This window comes from Triticum urartu, chromosome 5, assembly GCF_003073215.2.
Source record: "Triticum urartu cultivar G1812 chromosome 5, Tu2.1, whole genome shotgun sequence".
NCBI classification, from domain to species: domain Eukaryota; kingdom Viridiplantae; phylum Streptophyta; class Magnoliopsida; order Poales; family Poaceae; genus Triticum; species Triticum urartu.
The window spans coordinates 574,009,242-574,035,922 of record NC_053026.1 but is presented as its reverse complement, the minus strand read 5'-3'; the positions used below and the strand labels follow the sequence as shown (position 1 = coordinate 574,035,922).

General features: G+C 46.2%; 3 protein-coding genes across 3 annotated transcripts; 1 reads left to right on the top strand and 2 right to left on the bottom strand.

Annotated features, from left to right (window-relative positions):
• The first annotated feature begins 7,007 nt into the window (after window positions 1-7,007).
• LOC125507416 lies at window positions 7,008-7,713 on the top strand. Its single transcript, XM_048671998.1, has one exon. It carries the CDS (start codon window positions 7,033-7,035, stop codon window positions 7,711-7,713), a length of 681 nt encoding a protein of 226 aa, XP_048527955.1. The 5' UTR covers window positions 7,008-7,032.
• Window positions 7,714-16,497: 8,784 nt separating this feature from the next.
• LOC125510868 (glycolate oxidase 1) lies at window positions 16,498-22,730 on the bottom strand. The gene is made up of 9 exons (XM_048676141.1): window positions 22,567-22,730; window positions 21,733-21,911; window positions 18,512-18,636; window positions 18,162-18,208; window positions 17,984-18,061; window positions 17,671-17,862; window positions 17,444-17,576; window positions 17,135-17,340; window positions 16,498-17,042 (listed from the first exon to the last, which is right to left on the bottom strand). The coding sequence occupies exons 2-9, from the start codon at window positions 21,873-21,875 to the stop codon at window positions 16,854-16,856; spliced, it is 1,113 nt and encodes a 370-aa protein (XP_048532098.1). The 5' UTR covers window positions 21,876-21,911; window positions 22,567-22,730; the 3' UTR covers window positions 16,498-16,853.
• Window positions 22,731-23,675: 945 nt separating this feature from the next.
• Window positions 23,676-26,327, bottom strand: LOC125510869 (peroxisomal membrane protein 13-like). Its single transcript, XM_048676142.1, has 5 exons — window positions 26,124-26,327; window positions 25,183-25,419; window positions 24,834-25,102; window positions 24,342-24,434; window positions 23,676-24,248 (listed from the first exon to the last, which is right to left on the bottom strand). The coding sequence occupies exons 1-5, from the start codon at window positions 26,128-26,130 to the stop codon at window positions 24,042-24,044; spliced, it is 813 nt and encodes a 270-aa protein (XP_048532099.1). The 5' UTR covers window positions 26,131-26,327; the 3' UTR covers window positions 23,676-24,041.
• Between the last annotated feature and the right edge of the window lie 354 nt (window positions 26,328-26,681).

Sequence of the window (26,681 nt, the reverse complement as noted above, 5' to 3'; positions counted from 1 at the left end):
GAAAGATGAGTTGATTTCGGTCGAAATCGATATAAAGATCACCGGAAACGGATGTATGGTTTGCAAATGGCAAGCAAAACAATAATGGCACAATTCTGCGATAAACAGCACGAAGCCATATAGAATGCAACAAGAAATTAAGCTACTGGACTCTAACATAGCACATGGCAGTGATCTACTCAAGATGCTTGACAAAAGATGAACACTGATCTACGGCTAAATCACACAATAGCAGGTTCAAACAAGCATGGCAAAAGTGCAAAAGATATCAGCTTCACAGACTTAGTGAAAATAACATACCAGGAATTAACATCAGGAAGCAATGTTTAGAGCAAGATAACAACATGCTACAAGAATAGAACATAGCAAACAAAGGCATGGCATGAATTTACTCAAAGAATACAACAAAAATCCCTTACTGACCATAAGCCAAAAAGGACCATAGGATATGATGGCACCCATGTAAATATAGCAAGTCTCGTTAACAGATTCAGACTTAGCAGAAAACTGGACATGGCAAAAACAGAGTTACGAAGGCACGTTTGCAAGCTCAATGCACTCAACACTAGGTATTTCATGACAAACTAAGCATACTACCAGCAAGAAGGCATGACCAAGAAGCTAACCATGGCAAGAACCATCTCATAGCATGCATGGATCAACTACAACAACCTTGGCAAAATTGATTAACACCTAAACAATCTGCCAGGAACATTTTATAGCAAAAGTAGAGTAAGATTGAGTCATGCTAGGGTGCTCCATAAATGCAAACAGGGACATGGATGGATAGAGCACAACCATATGTCCAAAACATCATTACTAAACATACTCAAAATAAGCATGGATCTCTCTGTAGCAACATGAGTACATGGCATAAAAATAACATCAGGGAAATGACTTAGTAGAATTCTAAGTCCCTGAAATCAGCAATATCATGAGAGCTACTTTGCATGCTTGTGCTAGTCACCACATTGATCACAAAAATACATGGCATACACCCCTGTAAAGATGGCATGGCATAGCCCAAAACACATGTAGAGCTCATGCCCATATGCATCACACAATAATCATGGCAAAAATGACAAATGCTCATAAATTGATAAGAATCATGAACTAACATTTTATAGCACACTTGGAATAGTCATTAGGGCATCAAGATGGACTCAAACAAGCATGATGCAATGGAACAAAATGAAGAGGACATCCATATGAACATTTTGATATATGGCACGCCCAAAACGGAGCTACGGATGCGGAGTTATGACATGATGAATAGAGCTAGAAAAAATAACAGAAAATGACTTAGAGGAAATAGAGAGGTCAACCCTAGGGTTTCTCAGATCCATATCCGGGCGGCACGAAGCTCGAGGATGACCGGAATTCGCCTGCGGTGGCCGGAGCTTGGGGAGAAGACGGCGGATCAGGCCGGCCCGTCGCCGGAGAAGGGGTCGGCGGCGAGGCGGCGGACGGGCACGGTGGCGCCGGGGCGAGGCGGTGGTCGGACACGGTGGCGGTGGTGCGCCGGTGGGCAAAGTCCGGCGAGGGGAGGCATGGGGCGCGCGGGCGACCGGGCGGCAGAGCGAGGACGCGGTGGAGGCGGGCGGCGGCTGGGCCCGGCAGGCCTCGGCGGCGCGCGGGTCGGCGGCGGTGATGTGGCGGCGCGGGAGTGGCTGAGGCGGCGGGGCGGACGCGTCCGGTCCGATCCGGACGTGTCCGGCGGCGCGGGGAGGAAGAGACTAGGGTTTTGGACCCGAAAATTCGGAGGAGTGCACATATTTATAGGTAGAGGGGGCTAGGAGAGTCCAAATGAGGTGCGGTTTTCGGCCACGCGATCGTAATCGAACGGCCGAGAGGATGGAGGGGGTTTGGATGGGGTTTGGGCCACTTTGGAGGGGTGTTGGGCTGCAACACACACGAGGCCTTTACGGTTCCCCGGTTAACCATTGGAGTATCAAACGGACTCCAAATGACACGAAACTTGACAGGTGGTCTACCGGTGGCGTACCAAGGCCGCTTGGCAAATCTTGGTCCAATTCGAGAACGTTTAACACCCGCACACGAAAAGAGGCAAAAGGGGGCGCCGGAGGACGTATGAGTGCCGGAATGCAAAACGGACAACGGGGAAAATGCTTGGATGCATGAGACGAACATGTATGCAAATATGATGCACATGATGACATGATATGAGATGCATGACATGGACAAAATGCAAAATGAAGACAAAACCCAACCACGAGGGAATATCATAACTTAGGGCCGAAAATGGCAAGAGTTGGAATACAAATATGGCAAGTTACATACGGGGCGTTACAACACTCCACCACTACAAAAGGATCTCGTCCCGAGATCTAGGACTAGAAAAACTCCGGATATTCAGAACGGAGGTGGTCCTCGCGTTCCCAGGTGGCTTCTCGGTCGGAATGATGTGACCACTTCACTTTCAGGAATTTGATACACTTGTTGCGAGTCTTGCGCTCAGTTTCTTCAAGAATAGCAATGGGATGCTCATGATAAGACAGGTCTACGTCAAATTTGAGAAGAGAATAATCAAAACTCTACGTCAGGTAGCCTCACCAGAGCGACGAAGGGACCGAGGAGTAAAAAAGAATCCTACTCTCTGATATAATCCTATAAGACTCAAAACATTTTTCTAGACTCAACAATGCCAGCGATTCGATCAATCAGGGGGCTCCTAAGTCGGGGAAGGCTCTGATTACCAACTTGTAACACCCACGGTGCGGCTATATCTCCCACGTGTCGGAGCACGACTTAGAGGCATAATCGCATAGTAGGCATGTCGCAAGAGGGGTAATCTTTACACATCCCATGTACTGAATAAGAGAGGGATAAAGAGTTGGCTTACAATCGCCACTTCACACAATACATAAATATAGCATTACATCATCCATAATACAATCAAGGTCCGACTACGGAACCAAAAAAATAAAGACAACCCCAAATGCTAGATCCCCGATCGCTCCAACTGGGCTCCACTACTGATCAACTAAAACGGAACAACACAACGAACACGATCTTCATCGAGCTCCCACTTGACCTCGGTTGCGTCATCTGCACTGCTATCATCGGCACCTGCAACTGTTTGGAAGTATCTGTGAGTCACGGGGACTCAGCAATCTCACACCCTCGCGATCCAGACTATTTAAGCTTAAAGGGAGGAAAGGGGTAGTGAGGTGGAGCTGCAGCAAGCACTAGCATATATGGTGGCTAACTTACGCAAATGAGAGCGAGAAGAGGAGCAAAGCATGAACGAGAAGCTATAATGATCAAGAAGTGATCCTGAAACAACTTACGTGCAAACATAACTCCAAAACCGTGTTCACTTCCCGGACTCCGCCGGAAAGAGACCATCACGGCTACACACGCGGTTGATTCATTTTAATTAAGTTAAGTGTCAAGTTTTCTACAACCGGATATTAACAAATTCCCATCTGCCCATAACCGCGGGCACGGCTTTTGAAAGTTCAAAACCCTGCAGGGGTGTCCCAACTTAGCCCATCACAAGCTCTCACGGTCAACGAAGGATATTCCTTCTCCCAGGAAGACCCGATCAGACTCGGAATCCCGGTTACAAGACATTTCGACAATGGTAAAACAAGACCAGCAAAGCCACATGATGTGCCAAAAAATCCCGATAGGAGTCGCGCGTATCTCCTTCTCAGGGCACACCGGATGAGACATCCTACGAGTAAAACCAAACCTCAAGTTGCCCCGAGGTGGCCCCGCAGTCTACTCGGTTCGGACCAACACTTAGAGAAGCACTAGCCCGGGGGGGTTAAAATAAAGATGACCCTTGAGTCTGCAGAACCCAAGGGAAGGTGATAGGTTGTTAGGCAAATGTAAAACCAAGGTTGGGCCTTGCTAGAGGAGTTTTATTCAAAGCGAACTGTCAAGGGGTTCCCATTATAACCCAACCGCGTAAGGAACGCAAAATCAAGGCACATAACACCGGTATGACGGAAACTAGGACGGCAAGAGTGGAACAAAACACCAGGCATAAGGCCGAGCCTTCCATCCTTTACCAAGTATATAGGTGCATTAAAGTAAACAAGGTATAGTAATGATATCCCAACAATATCCATGTTCCAACATGGAACAAACTTCAACTTCACCTGCAACTAGCAACGCTATAAGAGGGGCTGAGCAAAGCGGTAACATAGCCAAACAACGGTTTGCTGGGAAAGGTGGGTTAGAGGCTTGACATGGCAATATGGGAGGCATGATATAGCAAGTGGTAGGTATCGCGACATAGCAATAGAGCGAGCAACTAGCAAGCAAAGATAGAAGTGATTTCGAGGGTATGGTCATCTTGCCTGAGATCCCACAAGGAAGAAGAACGAGTCCATGAAGAAGACAAACGGACGTAGTCGAACGGATCCTCACAAACACGACGTTATCGGAACTAACCCGAAGAAGCAACACCGGAAAGAAGCAAGCAACATAGTAAACAACAACCCATAAGCATGACATGATGCACAACCAAGTATGATGCATGTCCAGTTTAATGAGGCATGGCATGGCAAAGTGCACAAACAATCCTACAAATTAAGTGGAGCTCAATATGCAACTCTGTTGCATATTGACGGAACACCACATAACTTATTTAGTTCACTCTCGTTTAGGTACCCAACAATATTAAATGTTGTTAAACATGGCAAGAGGTGGAGCATATGAAAACTACCTATCTAGGCAAATTTAAATGAGGCCGGAACAACAAGCAACAAGTCCGGAGAAATCCTCATGAGCATATATTAGATTTGGAGATGTTCTGCCCTAAAGCATATTTTAGAGTTTTTAAACATGCAAAGCAATGCCACCATGTTAAACTAGGCAATATTCTACCCCATTTATACATATAAATATTAATTAAATCTGAGCTACAGTTAATTAGTTATGAATTAAATCATTTTAGCATGTTATTTAAGCAAATTAAAGCAAACATCATTTTTAAACATGTCAAACATGATTGAAAGTTGGATATTATTAAACTAGATGAAATTCTAGTCATATTTCATATATAAAGTTATTACATATGATGCATTAATCATAAGTTATTATATGAATGAAGACTAGGGGTTTTTCTGTAAAACCGTAAACTCTGGATAAAAGGACAAATTCATAGAACAAAAAAAACAAGACATGGGCTGAATCTGAGGCGGACTAGGCTGCGGGGAACTGCTCACGCTGGGCCAACACCAACTGGGCCGGCTCTGTGGGCTGCAGGAAAGAGGTGGCGCTGGCCTTGGTGCAAGAAGCGGCCCAGGGCGCGGATCTCGGCAGGTGAGGCCGGTCCTTGCGCGTGCGGTCGAGGGGCGTGGTCAACGCAGGCAGGGGATCGGGCGGTTCTTGGCGCTGGCCTCGTCCTGTCGCTCGAAGCAGAGGAAGCCAGCAGGCGCGGGACTTGGCGGTCGAGGCGAACAGGAGGGGCGGCGAGGACGACCTGTTGGTGCTATTCGTCGGCGGGACGACGGCGAGGGAGGAGCAAGGCGGCGGCGTGGGCGACGAGATGGAGGTCGGGAACGGCTCGGTGCAGGGGCATGCTCCTGTGAACAAACGCAGAGAGCGACAGAGTTTAGAGAGGAGAGACATCGAGAAGAAACGGAAAGAAAAGGCAAGGACCAGGGGACGGCCTGATGGTTTGGTCGCCGGCGACGGCGGGCGCTGGTCTGCACCGGTGGCGCGGGGTCCTGGAGGTGAGGCTCGGGCGAGCTTAGCGCGAGGTAGAGGATGGGTCAAAACGCGACGGCGCGTCTTGTCGCTCAGTGCAGGGTGAAGCAGAGGGCTCGAGGAGTAGCGACGGGCGCGTAGAGGACGAGCGGTGCCGGGGCTTGTGAACTGCTGCTGTTACCGCGGCGATGAGGCAGCGAGGCGAGGGAGGCGAGACGACGAAGACCTTGGCGCGCCATGGCTCGAAGAAGGCCTCGCGGTGAAGAACTCCGGGAAGCAGTGAACGGGGCGACGACGGGCTCCCTCGGGAGGCGCAGGCATGGCGCCGGTCCAAATAGAGTGCCGGCAGGCGGGGGCTTGCGGTGGAGATCGAGCAGAAGAGGCATGGCCTCGGGCTCGAGGAGGGAGCAAGTTGCGGTTTGCTGTGGTTGCTGATGAAGAAGACAGGGAGGAGGCGAGCATGGATCGAGAGGAGTTGAGTGCTTCAGGAGGAAAGGAAGGTGGATCTGGTTGGTGGATATTTGGATCGGGAGCGATCCCAAGGAAGAAAGCAGGGAGTTGACTGGATGCGCGAGGAAAAAGATGGAGGTTGTCGGGCGGCGGCGGCTGAGGGATTCGGTGGATGGATGGGACAAGGCTAGGGTTCCATCTATTTATATAGCACGAGGATTTTGGTTAGGGGTATTTGGTCTTTCCGGTTTTAATCGGACGGTCGAGAAATAAATAGATAGAAAGCCTAAATAAGAAAATGGAGATATTTTATAGATGTTGGGGGATGATCCGGACACAACGATAACGACAATCCGGGTCGGGTCCGGGACAGCTTTCGAACGCGCGCGCGAGGAGGTCCGTGGGCTGACGAGAGAGCTTAGGTTGGGTCTGGCGGTAGGTAGTGGGCTGTGTAGACAGTTTAGGGAGGAAAGAGAGGGAACGCCCGGCAACAGTTTTCGGAGACCGAAAATGTCTGACGATTTGACCGACTATATTGTCGCTATAGTTATCCACTGGGGCGTCAAACGGACTCCGAATGCGATGAAACTTGGCAGGCGGCCTACTGACAACAAAACAACACTGCGTGCTAACTTTCAACCTATTTCGAGAACATTTTTCGGTCACTTATAAAATAATATTTCGGAGGTGCCGTGGGCGCGTGCAAGTATGGTTAGGCTCAGAACGGACAACGGAGAGAACGGAGAGACCCGGAAGGATGCAAGTTTTGAAAACATGATGATGCAATGTATGTGATGACATGGCAATATGCAACATGCAAGCAAATGACAAAGCAACAATAGCGAATAACTGAAAAAGACCTGACGCAACGGTCTCGAGGCGTCACAACATGAGTGCATGGATCACGCTCTGATGGACGGCCGCGACCCCAACGCCAGGTGTTTGACTTTGACCATGCCGAACTGGCACTGGCAGTCCCTCCAGCCGCCTCCCTTCCCCAGCCGCCTCCAGCAGCAACGGCCGTACCTCTCTGAAATCCGCGCTTACACGGCGGTCGGCGATCAGCTCTGGGTCTCCACCGTTGACGACGGCACGTTCTGCTTCGACACAGAGAGCGGCGCGTGGAGCAATGCCCGCCGGTGGGCGCTGCCGTTCAGAGGCCGCGCCGAGTACGTCCCCGAGCACAGGCTCTGGATCGGCTTCTCCGACACAGGCGGGCAGCAGGAGCTCTGCGCGTCGGACCTCGCCCTCGCCGCCGTGTCCGCGCGGAGGCCACCGGTGTGGCAGAACCTGGGGAGTGATCTGGGGTTGAGGTTCTGGCCGAAAGATTGGCAGCTCATGTCGACCGACCTCGTGCCGCTTGGTTCCGGCAGACTCTGCACTGCCAGGTTCTTCCTGACCGAGGACGAGGACAAGTCGGAGGACATGTTCTGCCATACCCCACCGCCCGACATCTCAAATAATTTCATGGTGCTCGTCGGGGTGGAAGTGGTGTCCGACGAAGAAGGAAGGCTCCGCATGATCCGGCACAAGTTTCAGCGTTACACCTTCGGCCGAGACCGTGCCTTTCCGATGTGATCCACACTTCATCTCCTCTAAATGTAGTACACACTTACACAGTCTGTTCTCGCTTAGTTGCGGATGTACCGAGGAAATACAACGCGGTTCGTATTAGCTTCCAATCTTCTTGTGTGGTCGAGTACTCCAACCTTGTGCAGGTTGGAGTAATGTAAACCTGAAGTAGTCTATCTCTGTCTGACGCTCTTGATACTACTCGGTGCAATGGTAGATATTTCAGCTGCGTTAAGGCGTGTAGGCAGGTACTCTCTTCGTTCCAAAATAGATGACCCAATTTTATACTAATTTTGTACTAAAGTTAGTACAAAATTGAGTCATCTATTTTGGAACGGAGGGAGTAGGAGACACTAGCTCCTTGGTTGTTCTGTACTTCTGTTGTTACCAGCGAGGCGCTCTGTTGTGCAACCAACTACTGTAGATGATGTGTTGCAAAGACTTTGGTGCCTCCCTGTAAAAAAAAAAGTCTGGTGCCGCTTGCATCCTGAGTATCCCGAGTTCTTTCCGCCTGATGATCCAAGATAGCGAGTGACCCGGAACAAGAACTTGCTGGCGGGAGTTGCCTGGGCTGAACCCAGTGTTATTCTGCCAACAAGGATCTCTGCATTCACCTATGGTTTAGTTCCCTGCGAGAAAGGTATTCAGTTCGGTAATACTCCCTCCATTTCATAATATAAGAGCGTTTTTAACACTAGTGTAGTATAACAAATGTTCTTATATTGTGGGACGGAAGGAGTAGTTACAAGTGCTATTCCGGATCGCGGCTTGTGTTCCTCTTCTCCTTCTTTGTACAGGTTTCAGGACGCAGGCTCAGTGCCCAAATATTCATCGAGCAAGCAGCCGACAGTTCTGTCTCAGTCACAACACAGCAATTTCGTATGCCTTTCAGTTTCAAGGCTGCTAATTCAATTCCGCAAGCATATAAGTATATGCATGGGATCCAAACAATCACTACAGAAGGTCTGGCTCAAATAAAAAAGGTAGTTGGGCCCTAAAAAGTGAGCTGAGCCACCAACTTATTTGAACAACGAGGATAACGAAGTATATTATCAAGTACACAACTCTGAAAGAAACCAACAGGTTTAATCTTGCAAAAACATGGCAACATATGTCATCGAAACTCTCAAAAACTCTAGAACATACTGCATATAGGAAGGACTCACGCCAACGCCAGCCACAAATCGTCATGTCTTCAAATTTAGCTTGGAACGATAACAGATTTAGCAGTCGCGTGACCACTCGCGTGCCTCGTCCTGAATGATAACGAAGGAGACGATGAACATCAGGCTGCGCCGCGTTGAACACGCAGTCATCCTTTTCCTCCAGACCTACCAGGCCGAGAGCAGGGAAGCCATCCCCTTTCTCAGGGCCAGCCGGCAGCCACCGCATGCAGACGACCACCGTGATTTCAACTTGCCTCCTGGGCCTGGCAGAGACGGTCATGCAGTGGGTCGCACCGAGGAGAGGATGTCATGAATGTTTGATGCGAGAACGAGCAGTCGACGGGCATTGACTCAGGGCTCCTTGCCACACAGGGCGCAGCGCGGCGAGCAAGTCCGTGGAAGTCCAGCATCTTGCAGCCAGGCCAGCGACGAAAATGGACAAATTTGACCTTTCTCTGAAATTTTCACCGCAAAATGAACCGGATATGAGAAAAAAAAGAGAGCACAAACTGACCCTTTTGCACGACGGCCTAGGCTAGGGCGCTATGCTTGATGGCACGACAGCTGCACCTATCGAGGGCGTCGTGTTGTCTAGCATGGCGATCCAGTCCAAGCCTCCAAGGCTCATGCTTTGTAACATGGCGCCCCAGTCCCGAGCGTCATCAAAAAGGCTTCATTTGTGCTGAAGTTTCTAAAAGGGTCAAATATGTCCACTTTCATTGTCTTCGGTGCCAGAGCAGCTTCCAGTGCGGTGCGGCGCTGTCGTCCTGGAACATGGCAGAGTAGCAGGACAGCACCATCGAACATTAGTAACTCGGTCAGTACAACATATAATTTTTTAAAACTCTATTATTTTCAGATATATTAGGGGTTTCAAGATTTAATTGACAATTTGGTAACGTATTCCACATAAGGCAATATAGCAGCATTTGATCAAAATCTGTAGTGTAGCATATGAAACAAGGATTTACACACTTATCGTCAAGTGAACACCTAAAAACTCAAACAAGAACGCTAACATGCATGCTTCAACTTATATATGCAGGGTACAAGTAAGAAAACTGTAGGTCCATTTTCAGGTTCAGAGTGAGAATCTTAGGATTTTCAGGTAAGAAAACTGTAGGCACATGAGGCAATATATAACAACATTTGATCCAAATCTGTGAACCTCAAGCTGGAAAAGAGTACATGTAAAAATTGTAGGTCCATTTTCAGGTTCAGAGTGGGAATCTAGGATTAGCTCATGTAAAGCAGGGGAATCAGCCCTCTTAGCATCTGAAGCAAAATTCAGTTGGGAATCTATGGAGCCAGAGGTGACTGAATAGAGTATGCAGAAGGTAGTACTAACCAGAAACACTTGAAGTGTGCTATTTCATTTCTTGGAGCCAAAAGCCTCTCGTAGGTCAATTAGGTTCACTGTCTTTAGTGATGTAGAATTTTTATTTGCCGATTTGGACCGAGCTGTTGGCTTGAAAAGGAGCATCACTCTCCGTTGTAGTTCTGGCAACTGAGTTGGCCATAACAAGTAGATTGCGGCTTCAACCTGTTTCTCTGTTATCTGGAAAAATAAGAGTCAAGTCAATCAACAAACCAATAATGTGCACATTTTGGTATGTCTAGTCTGGGCGCAGCCGATGTAAATACCTCGTTCTTTAGGGCGTGCGTCACCAGGCACCTGGAGAAACGCAGTCTGGAGAGAAATGTATCGCGATATGCTTTCTCAGGATGTACAAACACGTCTCTCAGTCCTTCCGGCGATGATTGATCATTTCGATCGTATGCTCTTAGCACCCAGCTTGGTGCAGGAAACTTCTTCGATCCTGGCGGGTCCAATGCATCCCTAAAATTTTGTCCGTATGTCCCGTACGACGAGCTCGAATGGAGGATAATATTAGTATAGATACTGATCCGCGCGGACGAGCACAGCGTGACAGGATGACTGAAAATGATAGACCTCCTGTCAAGATCCTTGTAGTCAAGGGTTTTCTCCGATTTAAGCATTCTAATTACTGCTATTAGGTTCTCCACGAGCATCGGAAAGCGGGTCACGCGGGCCACATTGTCTTCCACGAAGTGCTTCTTCAGTATAGAAATTATAGCTTCAAGGTCACTCCGGTAGCCCTCGGCGTCAAGTTCATGCCAGACGGAGTCTATTTCCAACACATCGTATAAAGGTAGGAAGAAGATATCCTTCTCTTCGAATTTTCCCTAGAGAGATTTTCCGGAGGAATGGAGTCTTTCAACGCACTGCAATAACTGTGTCAGGATCATTCTGCCGCCCTCACCTAGCATTAGTACGCTCTCAGGGGCGCCTGGCCAGCGTAGTGACGCTGGTACGTCAACTGCCTCAAGCCACTCTTCTGTAGCTTGAATCTTATCGCTCAAGCTTATTTTGCCCAGTTTACTTGAGTCTGTCCTACTAGCACCTGATCCAGTATCACCTGCCTCTCGTACTCCTCTTAGCCTTGGACAAACTGATATTCTGCTACCTTCACGGATGTTGGGCAGAATAACAAGTTCGTTGCCTTGCCAAATCCGACCATTACACTCGTAAGAGCAGCCTTTGATGATTGATTTTCTTCTTCTTGACGCACCAGTAACAGCGGATTCTATGGTTTCTGATATATTGATAACTCTATTGGCGGTCATGTGTGGATAAACTATTTCAACCTGCAAATACAGTAGAAACATTAACGCCCTGAAGATTGAACAAAAATGGGCATCAGAAAAGGAAAATTGTGTTCTTACGTTTATGGGCGTCTTCAGGATTCCAGCTGCATGCCTGGTGCTAACAGGGGTTGACACACCATCTCCACTTCTTTTCACAGTCGGGTGCAAGAAATGCAGTAGCACAGCGGGACAGCGTAGGCTTGATGGTTGGCTCCTTCTCGGCAGAACTGGAGGGAAATCGTTAAATCCGGTAAAACATGTCATTTAGTTACCACTTAGGGGCAAAAGGTGGTAAGAATTTTTAACAGGGGTAATTTTGTCACAGGCACAACTTGGGGGTAAAAAATGGAATAAACTCTATTACACTAATATAATTTCCCACTACCCAGGTCTTCACACACCAACATCAACAGAAACCATAACCCCAAAACCATAAGCTAGTACATCTTTATAAAATTCCAACGAGACTATTAATTTATTTCCAAGTATATATAACGCATATAAAAATAGAGAACAACCGTGAGGAATGATTAGTACCTCCTCCTTTTCTTTTTAGTTCGCATATTAGATTTGTCTTCAAGTCAATGCAAACTTTTCGAAGTTTGTTCCAGTTTATACAAAAATATATGAATATTTACAATAACAAACAAATATCATTAGATTCATCATGGAATGTACTTTCATATACTTATTAGGTATTGTAGATGTTCAGACTATTAAATATATGTTTGGTCAAATTTTATAAAATCTAATATGGTGAGTAAAACAAACGGATGGAGTACATGAGCTGGCTCAGGAGAATAGGTGTAATCCAAATTATCTTGTACCTTTTGATTTGATCTTGATGGTTGATTCTTTCAGCACGAACTCTTTGTACTTCTTCCATTATCTGGATATATTAGGCAACAAAAGATAATGGTCAATTCTTAGTAAACAATAACGTATGTTCCAGGGTGCATATCAAGTTTTTAAAGTGTTGATGAATATATGTGGGCCACCCAACTTTCTTATTATCTTTGGATTTTTTATTTTAATGATTGGTGCATGAAACTTAACATGGTATCAAACCCAAGAGATCTTGGGTTCAAGTGTCGGCTGTGCAATTTAAATAAAGATCACCCTCTTTCTGTCCATGTTTAAGCCTTATTGAGCCCTTATTGAGCCACACATGAGAGGGGTGTTGAAGTATATGTGGGATCAGGAAAAGACTGGGTAATCCACATATACTTCAGCACCAAACTCATGCTGGCTCGCTAAGTAGATATTACCTTCACATTACAGAAGTTGAGGGACTCTTGCACATATAGGATCACTGTCTCAGGCTTTAAAAGCGATGTGCAGATATATCTGAGTAGACAATAAGTGTCAAATAATACATGTTATTCAAACAGATCATGCAAATAAGGCAATAATCCGCTGCAAACTGACAGCATTAACTAACAATGGAGAACTTATATTCAGAAAAAAGCCCCATCTGTTGTGAACGCAAAATCATGATCTTAATGTATTGTGCTTTGTCCAATGACGCTGCTGCCAACACAAGAGATACAAACTGAACAATGAGCGAAACAACAGGGAAAAACGTGAGCCAACATGAGACATAGCAACCGACCGCCCAAGAGATAACATGTGAAAAGAGTGTTTCTAATCCTACAGATTTAAGAGGCAAATTCGATATTTTACCGCTTACTTGTCACATTGTGATAGCTTTTACCCAATTTTATCATTTGTCTCCTAACCGAGAAGTTAGATTCATTTGTTAGGACGACGTGGCGGATGATTAGACAAACAACTCGGATGTGTACTCGTCCAGAGCATACTTCATTATGTGAGATTTCATCAAATTTTAGTCAAAGTCTATGAAATTTTGTCAATTATACCAAACATGTTTGACTAGCTGCACCAGTCACCACATTGCTCCCACACCGCATGAAATACATCCCTAGTGAACAGCGGCCCGAGTTGCCCGTCTAATCCGCTGTCATGTCATCATGGCACGTTGATGTCATTTTGGAAAAAAAAATAGGCCATGACAAGATCACAAAATGTGGAAGCTTATTCAAAAATGGATAAATAGTGTCATAAAACGTAATGTAGGAGATAAAACCTTGAATCAAACTATTCACACACAAAAAACCTTGAACCAAACTTACAAATTTAAAACTTCCTCAAAGAAGGGTTCAAATATGGCACCCTGGTTCTAAAAACTAAAAATGCACACCCAATCAATACATGAGATCGGACACCCAGTCACCCACCACTTCAAAGCACCCATTTCATAAATAAATAAATAAAAACCCTTCAAAGCAACCCTGCCAAAGAAAAGAAGACCGCAGGATTTGATAGAACAGTACAGTCGGCAGGAATAAAGCACTAGAATGCTACTCCCTCCGTCTCATAATATAAAAACGTTTTTGTCACTACACTAGTGTAAAAAACGCTCTTATATTATGAGATGGAGGGAGTAGTAGATTTGATCAGCAACGTACATGCAGTATATATAACTGGAAGGAGGAGGGTGTTAATTAGGGGAACGGATCGGGAGGGAGAGATCACGGAGCTTACCAAGCAGCGTAACGGGTCGTTGTCGGCGACGCTGCGGTTCGCGCGGATCATCATCCCCTTCCATATGGTCCCAGCCCTAGCACCCGCAGGGCTGGCGAGCGCCTTCTTCGACGCCTGCGCGAGATCGACGTCGGGCGCCTCCGCTGCAGTAGGCGACACCACCATGGCTTCCGATCAAAAGGAGGTGTGCTCGAGCTCCTCGACGATCGTCGATGGCTAGACCGTGCGGAGCGGGAGAGCCGGCGGCTAGGGCGAAGGACAAGGCGTCGCAGCCCTGTTGACTCAAGACGCCTCTCTCTCGATGGCTGCTTATACGACCCTGCACTTTATGCCATTTATACAGCGAAACAACCGGCATCCAGCAAGCTGCATTTTCCTTTTTCATAAGCGTTTTTTTTTGTTTTTTAGGGGTTTTATAAAAAAATTTGTAGAGACCACTTTTTTGAGGGATTGTAGAGCACACATTATGAGCCCCGCATGACTGTGCCGGCCACGAATGCTAAACACCGTTAAGGGTGTGTTTGGTAGACTGCATCATTTTTTTTTGCTTTATTCCATATGTGAGCCTGGCTGAGTAAATACAGGTAAAACTTATGTTCTGCATGTACTCCCTCCGTAAAGAAATATTAGAATGTTTAGATTACTAAAGTAGTGAACTACACATGAGATACAACATTACAGTAGAGTGCATCGACGACTGGGATGGATGATGGTTGCGACACCGCGTCCGACGCGATTGGCACAGAGTCACATGCGAGCACCCCGGTAGGCGGTGCGGCGAACCAGTTGCTAGCGTTGTCGGCGCAGGAGAAGTGTGTGAAGAGGGTGCCGAGGCAGAGGGCGGGGAGGAGAAGTGCAATTTGGACACGATGGTGGCTTAAGTGTAGTTGGCCACGGGCGAGGAGGCTGAGAGGAACGACGCCTTGGGTGGCGCCGGGCACGACATGGTGCCCATACGGCAAGGTTGACGATCTGAATTACATGAACACCTTAGTACAATACAATAAGGAGATACATATATACTCGTCTACGATACTCAAAAAAGAAAGTGTACAACACAAAAATCGTGTGAAATAGCGAGATAAAGTGATTGGTCAAAAGAAATTTCAAATGGTCAACCATGTGCAACTAGTTTGACAAAATTCATCCAAATAGCTCTAAACATGAACACGAAGTTCAACATTTACAGCCAAAGAAACTACAAACAGATCACTTGAAGCGTTGATTTGCACTTTTTAGTGTAGAGCTTATTTTGAATCGAGGTATTGTTGTGCAGATTAGAAAGGACTAGGTGGAGGAGTGTCACTAAAATAGATCACACATATGCATTTATGCAGTCCACTAGGTAGATATACTCATATATGACCATCAAAACATTGAAGCCAACGCAAAAGTTGTACACAAAGAAGAAGCGCTCCGATGAAGAACGGTGAAGAAAAGAGCTTAGGCAGAAAAGTTCTGCCATGACTAAGAATTCTGCTGCCACGGCGTTTTTCTGCTGCCACGTCGGACAAAAAGGCTGCCATGGCAAATTTTTGCAAAAATGCGCGTGAGGACGATGTAGACTTCACCAACGAAAAAGGCTATACCATACGAGGAGGGTACCTACTAAAGAAATAAAACTCATTTTGAAAAGTAACGATATGAAAAGAGGAAGAAGTCGAGCTAGAAGAAAAAAATCCCATAATAACAATGGTAGATGTGTGTATAAGAGGTCAGACCTTACAGCAAGATCACTTGGTTGTCTTATGTTCATGGCAGGATCGTCCTGAGCTCAGAACACGTCCATCGAAAGATGAACAAGAGTCACATAGAGATGTGATTGACAAGTTTGCCCACCGTGGAATTATTTGTCATCAACAATGTACACATCAATGATGAACAACTGAGACATGAATCTTGAATCGCTTAATATCAATTATGAGAGATGTTGATTTGAGTGTGAGCGCACTTTAAAGTTAAAATTGTTCAATTACTAAGTGCAATTAGTTATGAACATTGTATAAGTGTAATTTCAATTATAATATCTTGCATTCCACTTTTCTTCTTCAAATTGATTAGATGTTTAAAATTACCTCGATAAGACTTTACGATTGATCAACCGCAAAAATGAAAAACTTTACGGTTGATAATGTAATGTGAGGATCGTCCTCGAGAAGGACTATGTCCTATTGCATGTTTTCAATACTCTCCCGTTGATACTATGGATGATGAGACTCGTGTTCTTCGATTCAAAAAACAGGAATTCTGTCACGGTGGCACGAACGGCGACGAGGATGTGTGCGGCCATGGCGGGCAGAGCAGATCACGCGGTGGGAACGTGGCCGGCCGAAAGTTCGGCTGCCGACCGGCGCCTAGCGTGCACATTGGCTCGACGTGCCCTTTCCAGTTCACACCCGTATCCATATAAGCTTTACTCGATGACAATGTATGATAAATACAGAATCGATGAGTGTATATGTGCGGACCCAATAGGATTTGGAATACAATATGGTTGTGTAGTCGGTGTAAAATATGGTCAAATGGCGAGACGTGCCGGTGGACAGTACGCAAAATTTATCTACTACGGCTCACCGTCCCCGGCCGGACACACACGGCTAGCATCTTGGCGCTGACGATGTCGTAGGTATAGAGTTCGCGGTAATTATTGCGTGCGTTGCAGTGGATACTTGGCTAGCATGCCCGGCCGTGCGTCGAGACGGCGATGATCGGCGATGGGCGCGTTCGTATGCCGCTGGCTCTTGCTTACATCCTCGGCAGGGGGCGCCCGAGGCGGTCGCCCTCGGTGAAGATGTGGTTGCGGGTGATGTCGCTGAGCTTGGTGCACCCGCCGAGCGCCATGGTGAGCTCGAACTCCTCCCGCATCATGCGCAGCACGTTCCGCACGCCGGCCTCGCCCTCCGCCGCCAGCGCGAACACCACCGGCCGCCCAATCTGCAAACAAGAATTTACAGGGTGAGAATTCAGTGCTAAACATACGTACGCGGTATGTACAGTGACTGGTGAAGGGTCGATCGGTGGCTTACGAAGACACCGGAGGCGCCGAGGGCGAGCGCCTTGAAGACGTCGGTGCCGCGGCGGACGCCTCCGTCGAGGTACACCGGGATGCGTCCCTGGGCGGCCGTGACGACCTCCTCGAGGGCGCTGATGGTGGCCGGCACGTAGTCGAGCTGGCGGGCGCCGTGGTTGGACACGATGATGCCCGCCGCGCCGGAGTGGACGGCCAGCCGAGCTGCGCGCGCGCGGGTGTCCACGGAAATCGACGATGTCAGCCTATCTTTGCATCCGTGGCTCTCAATTCAAAGCTAAGAAGAAGAGATGGCGAGATGGGTTACCGTCTTCCGCGGTGATGACTCCCTTGACGAGGATGGGCATGGTGGTGATGCTCTGCAGCCACTTGACGTCCTTCCAGCTCAGGGTGCGGTCGATTTGGCCGGCGACGTACGACGCCAGCCCGGAGTCATTGGCCTGCAACCGATCGAGATGGTAAGCAAAATTTGCAACGTCGATTTTGGTAAGCCGAGGAACGGAGGGAGGAATGAAGGAAGGCGGGTGAACTGACCTGGTCCATGGTGCCGAGGTTGAGGCCCTCGAAGTTCTTGAGCGTGAGGCCCGGCGGCAGCACGAACCTGTTCTTGATGTCGGCCTCGCGGCGGCCGAGGCGCGGGGTGTCCACGGTGAGCGCGATGGCCTTGAACCCGGCCTTCTCCGCCCTCCTCACCAGCTGCTCCACCACCTTCCTGTCCTTGTACACCTGCAAATCAAGCACCCATCGTCGTCCATGGCGCATCGCAGCCAACCAAGATGATTAGCTTCAGATACCCATGCCATGCATCGATCTGTCTGACACCAACAGAGATGGATGTGGTGCTTACGTAGAGCTGGAAGAAGCGAATCCCCGGCCCAGTCGAGGCCACCTCCTCCACGCTCGATGTAGCCCACGATGACAGCGTCTGGTAACAAAAATAGAGAGCAAAGTGTTTTCAAGCTCAGGATCACACACACACACACACACGCACACGACATGAATTGGTTGGATTAACAGGAGCATACCATCACAGTTCCTGCTGCTGACGCTGCCCGTGCTGTTGCGTACTCTCCTGAATTAATCAACACACAAGGGGTCTCAGTTAGCTCGAGAAACACAAGACATACTCTGGTTTCGCAGGTGTGTTGCACAGAGTCAACTCTGGTTTGACGATTGTTCACTACGTATCTACGGTAGTTAACTCTGTCTCAGTGTATCAGTATGGTTCACTGTAGTATTAGTGTATGAAGCTGATGTTTCATGTTGAATGTGGTAATACTATTATTTGGGCTAGATGCATAGTTCCAATCTAAGGAAACCGGCTAATCGCAAAGTAAACACGAGGAAAGAGTGCTCGAGTTGAGTAACCAAGTACCTTCTGGGTGAGCCATCTTCTGAAAGGCGGTGGGGGAAATCATGATGGGCATGGATATCTTTATTCCCAGCACAGATGTGGTCATGTCGATGGTCGACACGTCGATCAGTATGCGAGGGCGAAACCTGGTCACACATGAATTAGTTCCGTTAGATTGAGGGCCATTGATAAAAAGAAACACCAAACATCTTACCAACTAATGTAACGAGCAGTGCTTGCAAACATGATTTGATTCTTGCTAATCAATATACTACCCCTTTCGTGCAAAATATAAAATGTAGCGAGGTAGGTTGATGGGTTCAACATCGCCGATCTACTGGCATAGGAGCTTGGTACACGCGTAGGCGAGAGATTACATGGTCGAGGGCGAGACCGTGACATGGAAGGAGGGGATGGGAGGCATGGCGGAGCCAGGGCCTCCATGTCACTGTAGCTACGATGATCACTCCAGTCAACAAAGGGATTGGCCCTCATGCCTTGGGCCCATGCTAGGGGCCTGGTTCCTATCTCCGCCCCTGATGGGAGGCGGCGGCGGAGAGGTGAAACACATAGCCGCTTATCGCATGAGAGAGAGCGGAACGGAGGGATTTGGGTTCAAGTTGGCACCCAGTGGTAGAGGTAAATTTTCTGCTCTAAAATTGACGAGTCAAGGCAACAGACAATGAGAGATTCTTGGTAGATTGAGCACATCCTAATATCATTTTAAGGAAATGACATACTATGACTTGACACTTCACAAACTTTAGAAACATCTGTTTAACTGCACCTAATCTTCATAGTCTTGAACTTCAGACTTCTCAAGTTATCTGCTAAATCCGTATAATCAAAAGACACTCTACCAAGTTTGATAGATATTTAACGATACATATATAAATACATTATGATACATCAAGGGACATACGATAAGTTGGTGGAATAATGTGAAATTATTGGTTTCCTCTTTGCTTAATGCCGAAACACATTGTGAAAAATTAATACACCAAAATATATTTTAAACACTATAAACTAAATAATACAAACAAATTTTGTAACAAAATATAGTTTTAGTGTCGTACAAGAAATGTATATCTAATGGTGGATGTTGAAACTGTATTTGCACATCGATATAAATGATCTTTTCTTTATTGTTCATGATACTTGTTATACTAAAAAATGTTTTTATATATAATTTATCAAATAATGTCTTAACAAAACAACATATATTATTGGCTATGTGAGTTATGTCAGGGTAAAATAGTTCAATATAAATATATAGATAATGATATTATATTTAACCTATCCTATAGCACGTAAAATATTTTGCCCGTCACTGCCAACGGTGCATATTAGCGTAGTGTAATTATTTTTCTTTAAGTACTACCACCTAATTATGTTTTTTATCCAATAAATTGATAATGAGAACCCATCATGTCGTGTTACATAAGAAAACAACCATTCCTTCTGAAAAAGGAATCATGACGATAATATTCAAAAATGGTTGTTGTCACTGTATTACTCAAAGAAGAAGGTAGTGAAGCTGGAACTAAATGAATAGGCAAGAGTGGACGTTGGAATTGTGATAATAATTGAGATCAACCTGAATCATTCATGATGTGGAGTTAGGCAGAGTCACGAACGAGGTTCTGGAACATTGAATCAGACATCAAAGGATTTGGGATAGACGTCATTGTGGAATAGTTTTGAGGTTTAGATTTGGAATGCACGTTAAATTACCGGAAATTACTATTTTTACTTTTAGTTGGTTTTGATAAAACATGGTCATCCCACCTACTTTTTGACTCAACGAAGCGACTCATGATGGCTAAAGATGTCTTCTCATATCACCCACAAAGTAAATTTCTTTGAAGAATAGTCCCCAACCTCTTTCTTCCTTCCTTCGCCTATTTCTTGTATAGGTACTCAACAAAGAGGTCACAAAACATCACTGGAAGGTGTCCTCAAGGACCATCATAGAAGAGGAGGAAGTGTGGCAACATAAAGATCGTTGGAGAAGAGGAAAAGGGCAACACTAGAGGTAGAAGAGGATGGAGGAGGAGAGTGTGCCATTGTGCGACGACGTTTGGATGGGAGGGAGACAAGTTGGGGTTAGGATGAAGGTGTTCTATGTATTAAATGCTAGAGGTGACCATGATAGTTCGATGTAGATTTAATAACTAGAAAAGTTTGTGTGAATGTGTTTCGCACAATTTTGGCAACTTTTGTTGAAAAGCTCCATCGAAATTATGCTATATATTAACTATAACTTTTGCTATGTTGTGGACGGAATAGCAACAAGTGTAACTATGAAATTGTCAAGTTGTATAGTATACCTATACCTATTCCAAAAAGGTATTATTGCGCACATAAGAGGACAATTCAACCATTAATGTTGTTTACATTTTTCATTGCAAACGAAAGTGCTTTCAATCGATGAAACTGTTGTTTCAAATTCCAATTTCATCGGAAAAGGAAATGATGCTTCTACTTTAGTTAATACAGAAGGATACCTGCTTGGAGGGTAGTACTAACACTATAACTGTTGCTCGCATAATATACAGACTCAGATAATAAAATGGACTCCCCCACAAAAAAGGATAATATAATGGACTCAAACACAACACTGAGTATAAATGTTTCTTTCTCTCCACATATTTTTGAACTATTTTTACAATAATTTGTGAAAGCATTGAATGGTTTGTACAGTTTAATAAATCTATATAGCTCCTAAAAAGTGTCCGATAAAACATACCAGAGCAATTTATAATTCCAAGGCCAGTATAATATTCCCTTCATTCCGAATTAGTTATCTTAAATTTATCTAGATAAGGATATATATCTACACACGATTTAGTGTTAGGTACATCCGTATCTAGATAAATTTACAACAACTAATTTGGAATGGAGGTAATACTTATGATCAGGTTAAATCCGATGACCACTATTTTCATCATCAGTGCCCTAAACGTTTAAGATAATCTTGTTTGGAACTCAAAAGCCCAGAGCTCGCTCGACCCACACATGCATGTGTAGTATACTCACTTCATTCCTAAATATAAGTCTTTGTAGAGACTTCATTATAGACCATATACGGATATATATAGATGCATTTTAGAGTGCATATTCACTTATTTTGCTTCGTATATAGTCCATAATGGAAGCTCTACAAAAACTTATATTTAAGAATGAAGGGAATACAGGCGTTAAACCAGGTTAAATAGACAAACTAAAATTGTTTGGCTTACAGGATCCTGGAGAATGCCTCCCTGTTCTCCTTGAGGGTCCACTCGTCCTCCGCCCCGGACGCGTAGTAGTCGTAGGCCATCTTGGGAAGCTTCCGCTTCGCGATGGCCTGGTACTCCGATACATTGGTGACCGTCTCCGCCATGATTGCCTGGCTAGCAGCGACGAACCCCTCACCACTCTGCAACCAAGAACAGCACAGGGCGAGCGTGTTAGACGGTAGAGCTAGATCTTCCTCCAAAACGGCCGTCGTTTACATGCAAAAAACTTGGGAAGATGAAAGTATGGACGCCCTTTCTTTTAAAGCAACAAGCCGAGCTACTCCAAAAAAATAGTATGATGGCAGGTTCCATGGCTGGAGAAACAAAAAGGGACACCTTTCTTGCAGAGTGCATGCAGATGCCCATTTTGTTTCTGCATAAAAGATATAAATACTGCTCTTTCAGCAGAAAAGCAAAACCGACGAACAATTTCCTAGGAGAAAACAGCGAAACAAACCGACGCGCGATTCATTTTGGCAGAAATGATAAAGGAACGTGGTGAAGCTAGCAATGGAACTTTGGAACATCGGTAAACGCAAAGTCAAGAAGAAACAAACACGAAATCCTCACTGCTCCTACAGAGGATCGAACCAACAAAGAGACGGAAGACAAAGGAAAAGCTACTCTTTCAACAGAAACACAGGCAGACCGAGCTCTTTCAACAGAAACACAGGCACTCCCCAATCCTCGTACTCTTTCAACAGAAACACAGGCAGACCGAGCTCGAGAAGAAACTGCGACGCATGAAGCGGGTGAAGGAAGAACATGGATGGAATGGAATGGATTGCGCTTTACCTTAGAGGAGGACGCAGGCGGGAGAAGGGAACACGAACGGGAGGGAGTGGTGGGGAGTGCAAGTGATATATAGTAGCCAGGGGATAGCAGATAGGGGGAGGCTTCAGCTGCGCATGGAGACAAAGATGCAGGGAGACGTGGAGATAGTTGAGGGGGAAAGGCAGGGGTGGAGGTTACGGATGAGCTATTGGAGGTTGGGATGAAGGGTGGCTCCTCCTACACTGCTTCCTCATCCACTTGACATCATCATGAGCAGCCAAGCCAACGGAGAAACACAATAAAAGGGGCTCATTTTCTTTATTTTTTGTGTTTCCGTTGCAGCAGATTATCTCCTCCCTGACCTTCTCTCGGAAAATTGTAAGAAATTAAAGGCCGTGGCGACCAATTGTCTTGATCATCGGTGAGTCCAGGTGATCTTGTCGCGCCGGTGATTGCTGGACAGCAGAAGAGATATTAGGCGCCCGTACTCGGCAGCCGATCTACGGTTTTTGAAAATTTTATGGTACTGTATCTTTTTTTTGAAAAGAATTATGGTACTGTATCTTGATATATGGCACGTTTGGTTTGGTTGCTCAAGTGGGACTGTTTGGCGATAATGGGGTACATACAGGGACCAGTGACCATGTTCACTTAAGGACTCGGTGAACGAACCTGATACACCCACAAGACCTGCGTCAGCCATCGCAAGAGGTTGCCATGCAAATCTGCTCCGTCTTGGTCAGAGACACAGGACATCACATGGCCTTTACAAGTCTCTCGTGTCATACAGTTTTCAAAAGGCAAAAGTTCAGAGCTATGGTACAAATCATGCTCTGCATAAACGACAGTCAGGCAACAAGGAGGATAAGAAACAACGCGCTTCAGCCTCAGAGCTCACGGCGCATGTCAACTTCAGACCAGTTTCGCGCACCACGCAGCTAGTAACACTTACGAGTAGCAGCACTACCCTCTGCAAGAGCCCAAGAACTTTTATCTGTCCCAGCAACTGTTCCAAAGGGAAGGGATATTGCTGATTAATCATGATCACTCCGCCTGTTGGCGAAAACAACTGTGAGAGCAGATAATAATTCCAAGCCGTTATCACGAGGAGCGCCAGTATACTCCTGTACTAAAATAAAAATATATCTTTTTATCATTAAAAAGGATATGACGGAAAACAGTAATATTGTGGACCACTTCTCCGGACAAGGCATTTTGGGTAATATTTACTCTATTATCAGGAAAGCCATACTTTACAAGCTCACATTTCTCACAGCAGCAAACTCCTCGTAACAGCACTACACAGATACCAGGGAAGAAAAGATATCACGGTAAATACAACGAGCAATAGGGATTACTTGGCTTTCTCGCTCTGGTTCAAATGGCAGATGCATCAGAACAGAAATCAGCAGATTTCCTTTCTCCCCATAGCCATAAGCAAACTCATCGTCCTCGTCTAACAAAACCTGTCACTGTAACTGCACACATATAGCAGCTCACATTCCCTTAGCATCGCCGTTCCAGACATTCTCCCATGAGTTCTTGTTAGCTTTTGGTGCCTCAACGAACTGCTGGCCTGGCCCATCCGATGATGGAGCTTGTGCACCCTGAATTCTGCCCTTATTTGGTTTGGTTTTGATCCCCAGCAATCGAAATGTGAATCTCGCAAGCTCACCATAAAGCATTCCAGACTTATCACATAGCTGTGGCAATAATATCATTGGATCAGAATTCAGAAGAACTTAAGAAGCATGCTTGAATAGAGTCCAAATGGAAAGGCACTCGTCAAAGGATACCTGCAAAAGAGCTGTGATGAACATGTGGAATGCCTGAGTATTCTGGCTGATAAGGAAAGCAACTCGTCCAGAGAAATTCACAATCCCATGCATCTGCAATCAGCGAGAACCAGAGTAAATAGAATGTTGTCCCCATTTAAAGCATATAAAATGATTAATTATTATGTTTTGAATGCACAAGATGCAAGGAACAAATTGTGCGTTGGACAATAGCCGCGCCATAGATTTAGATCATAGATTTCTAGCCAAACCTGAAACCGGTTCCGCCAACTAATTTTTATACATAAAGAAGGCATGAACTTCATCAGGATAATCATAACATGGCAGCACAAACAGGCTAAACAAGCAAACTTAGATCCACAAAAGTTTAAGCACAGCAATCACCATATGAAGGACACAATTGTGCAAAGCTGAATCATGCTCAACTGTATGGATTATAAATTGCACAAATCAATATCTAATTCAATTTTCAGTTGGTAGAAATGGCATTACCACTTGTAGGAAGGACACCCAGAAACCTGGGGGTGGTGCTGGAGGACCAAATGAATTAGGACCCTGATTGTAAGGAGCCATGCCCATACCACCGTATGGGTTTCCCATCCCGTTATTATACATTGACCCACCATACATTCCAGAGCCCCCGTACGAACTGCCGTAACCACCTCCATACCCTGAATACATGTTATTATTTCCATATAGCCCGCCGTTACTATAAGCCCCACCAAATCCACCATATGAATTATAGGTACTGGCACCATAACCTGCATTTTGATTGAAAAGTTATCATTTCAAGCCACAAAGAGCATGTAATTGCTGGAACGCTGCACAAATTATTGATTACCCCCATAAGTATTTCCGTATCCTTGCTGCTGCCAGGGACGCGGGGGCACAGGCCCTGCAACTGGATTGTTCACGTTGAAAGCAGCATTGCTCTGTGCAGCAGAAACAACTTCCCCAGGTTTTGCTGTCCCAGAGGCCTCAACAACGTCATTTGTGCTGCCTCCAGATGGGGGTTTGAAAGGCGCTGGACCAGATGAAGTGCCAACACGTTCCCATGGCTTTGGTGGTGGGTTATTACCTGCAAATCACATTCATGACTGAATGAAGGGATTGTTCTAACTATGAAGAGACATGATTTTATCTGCACACTGTAGCAATCTGAGCTGGTACATTCGTGACTGAATGAAATGAAGAAATTGCTTCTAACTATGAGGAACCATGCTTTTACTTCCACCCTGGACACTGGACAGCAATCTTAGCTGGATGTTTACGGGCAGAGCGCTATACTAGAAGGCGGAGATTGCAGCCAGTCATGAAAACGTTTAGGAACTAGTATCAGTTAACCTGCAAGAAATGTGCAGGAAAGAAACCATCTAAAGTTCTAAACACCTGTACAATTTTTTTGGAATAAGCAGAGGAGCTAATTAAGCTAAACACATGTATGAAGGTTTGACATATAATACCTCACATGAGAAATACTCAGAGCCATCTCAACTTCAACCCCAAACTATACCAATTATCGGTTATCGTTCCTGAATTCGCAGTACTTCCCGAAAGACGTTCCTGAACATGGCCACCCACCTACTACCCTACCTAATCGATCGGATGCTTCCCACGCCCCAACCCGATCCATCGCGAACTAAGCGACGGCCCAAGACCAACCGCGCGCACCAAAATCGCACCCAACACGATCGATCCAACCATCATCAGAAAAGTAATCCGGGGAGGGGAGGGGAGGGGAGGGTGGGGGGCGCAAGCGCGCGGGGCGGGGAGGCGACGAACCTGCCATGGCGTGCGGCGCGGTGCGGTGCGGTGCCGCTAGTTCTGCGGCCCTTGGCGCCGGCTGAATCGCGCGATCCCGCAGCCGGTTGTCGGCCGCGCCGAGGACTCTCTCGCTCGTTCCGCCGTCGCCGGAGGAAACGAAGCCTGTCTAGGGTGACGGGTGGAATACCCGTTCTGGTTCCAGTCCTGGGCCGGCTTTTTACGCGTACGCGTTGGGGACACGCACGGTCAGGTGCGGCGGCGTTCAGACTTGACCGTTTGACTTGCTCGTGGGCCTCCGTTGGGACGTTTTACATGCGAGGCCTTTTCTCCTCGGGCCGAATCATTCAGGTCATTTTGATGGGCTCCTCCAACGCCGACCCACAAACGGACACGGTATTTGAAAAGAACAGACATGATATTGCCCGGAATCGGTCCGCAACTATTGGCTAATGGCCTTTCGCCATTGTGACTTCAAAATTTAGTGCTTTCCGCCACTGTGAGCACTTGAAAAAGAAAAATAGACTACAGCACTTGAGGAAAAAAAAGTGAAACAATAGTGCTTCCGCCAAATGCTAG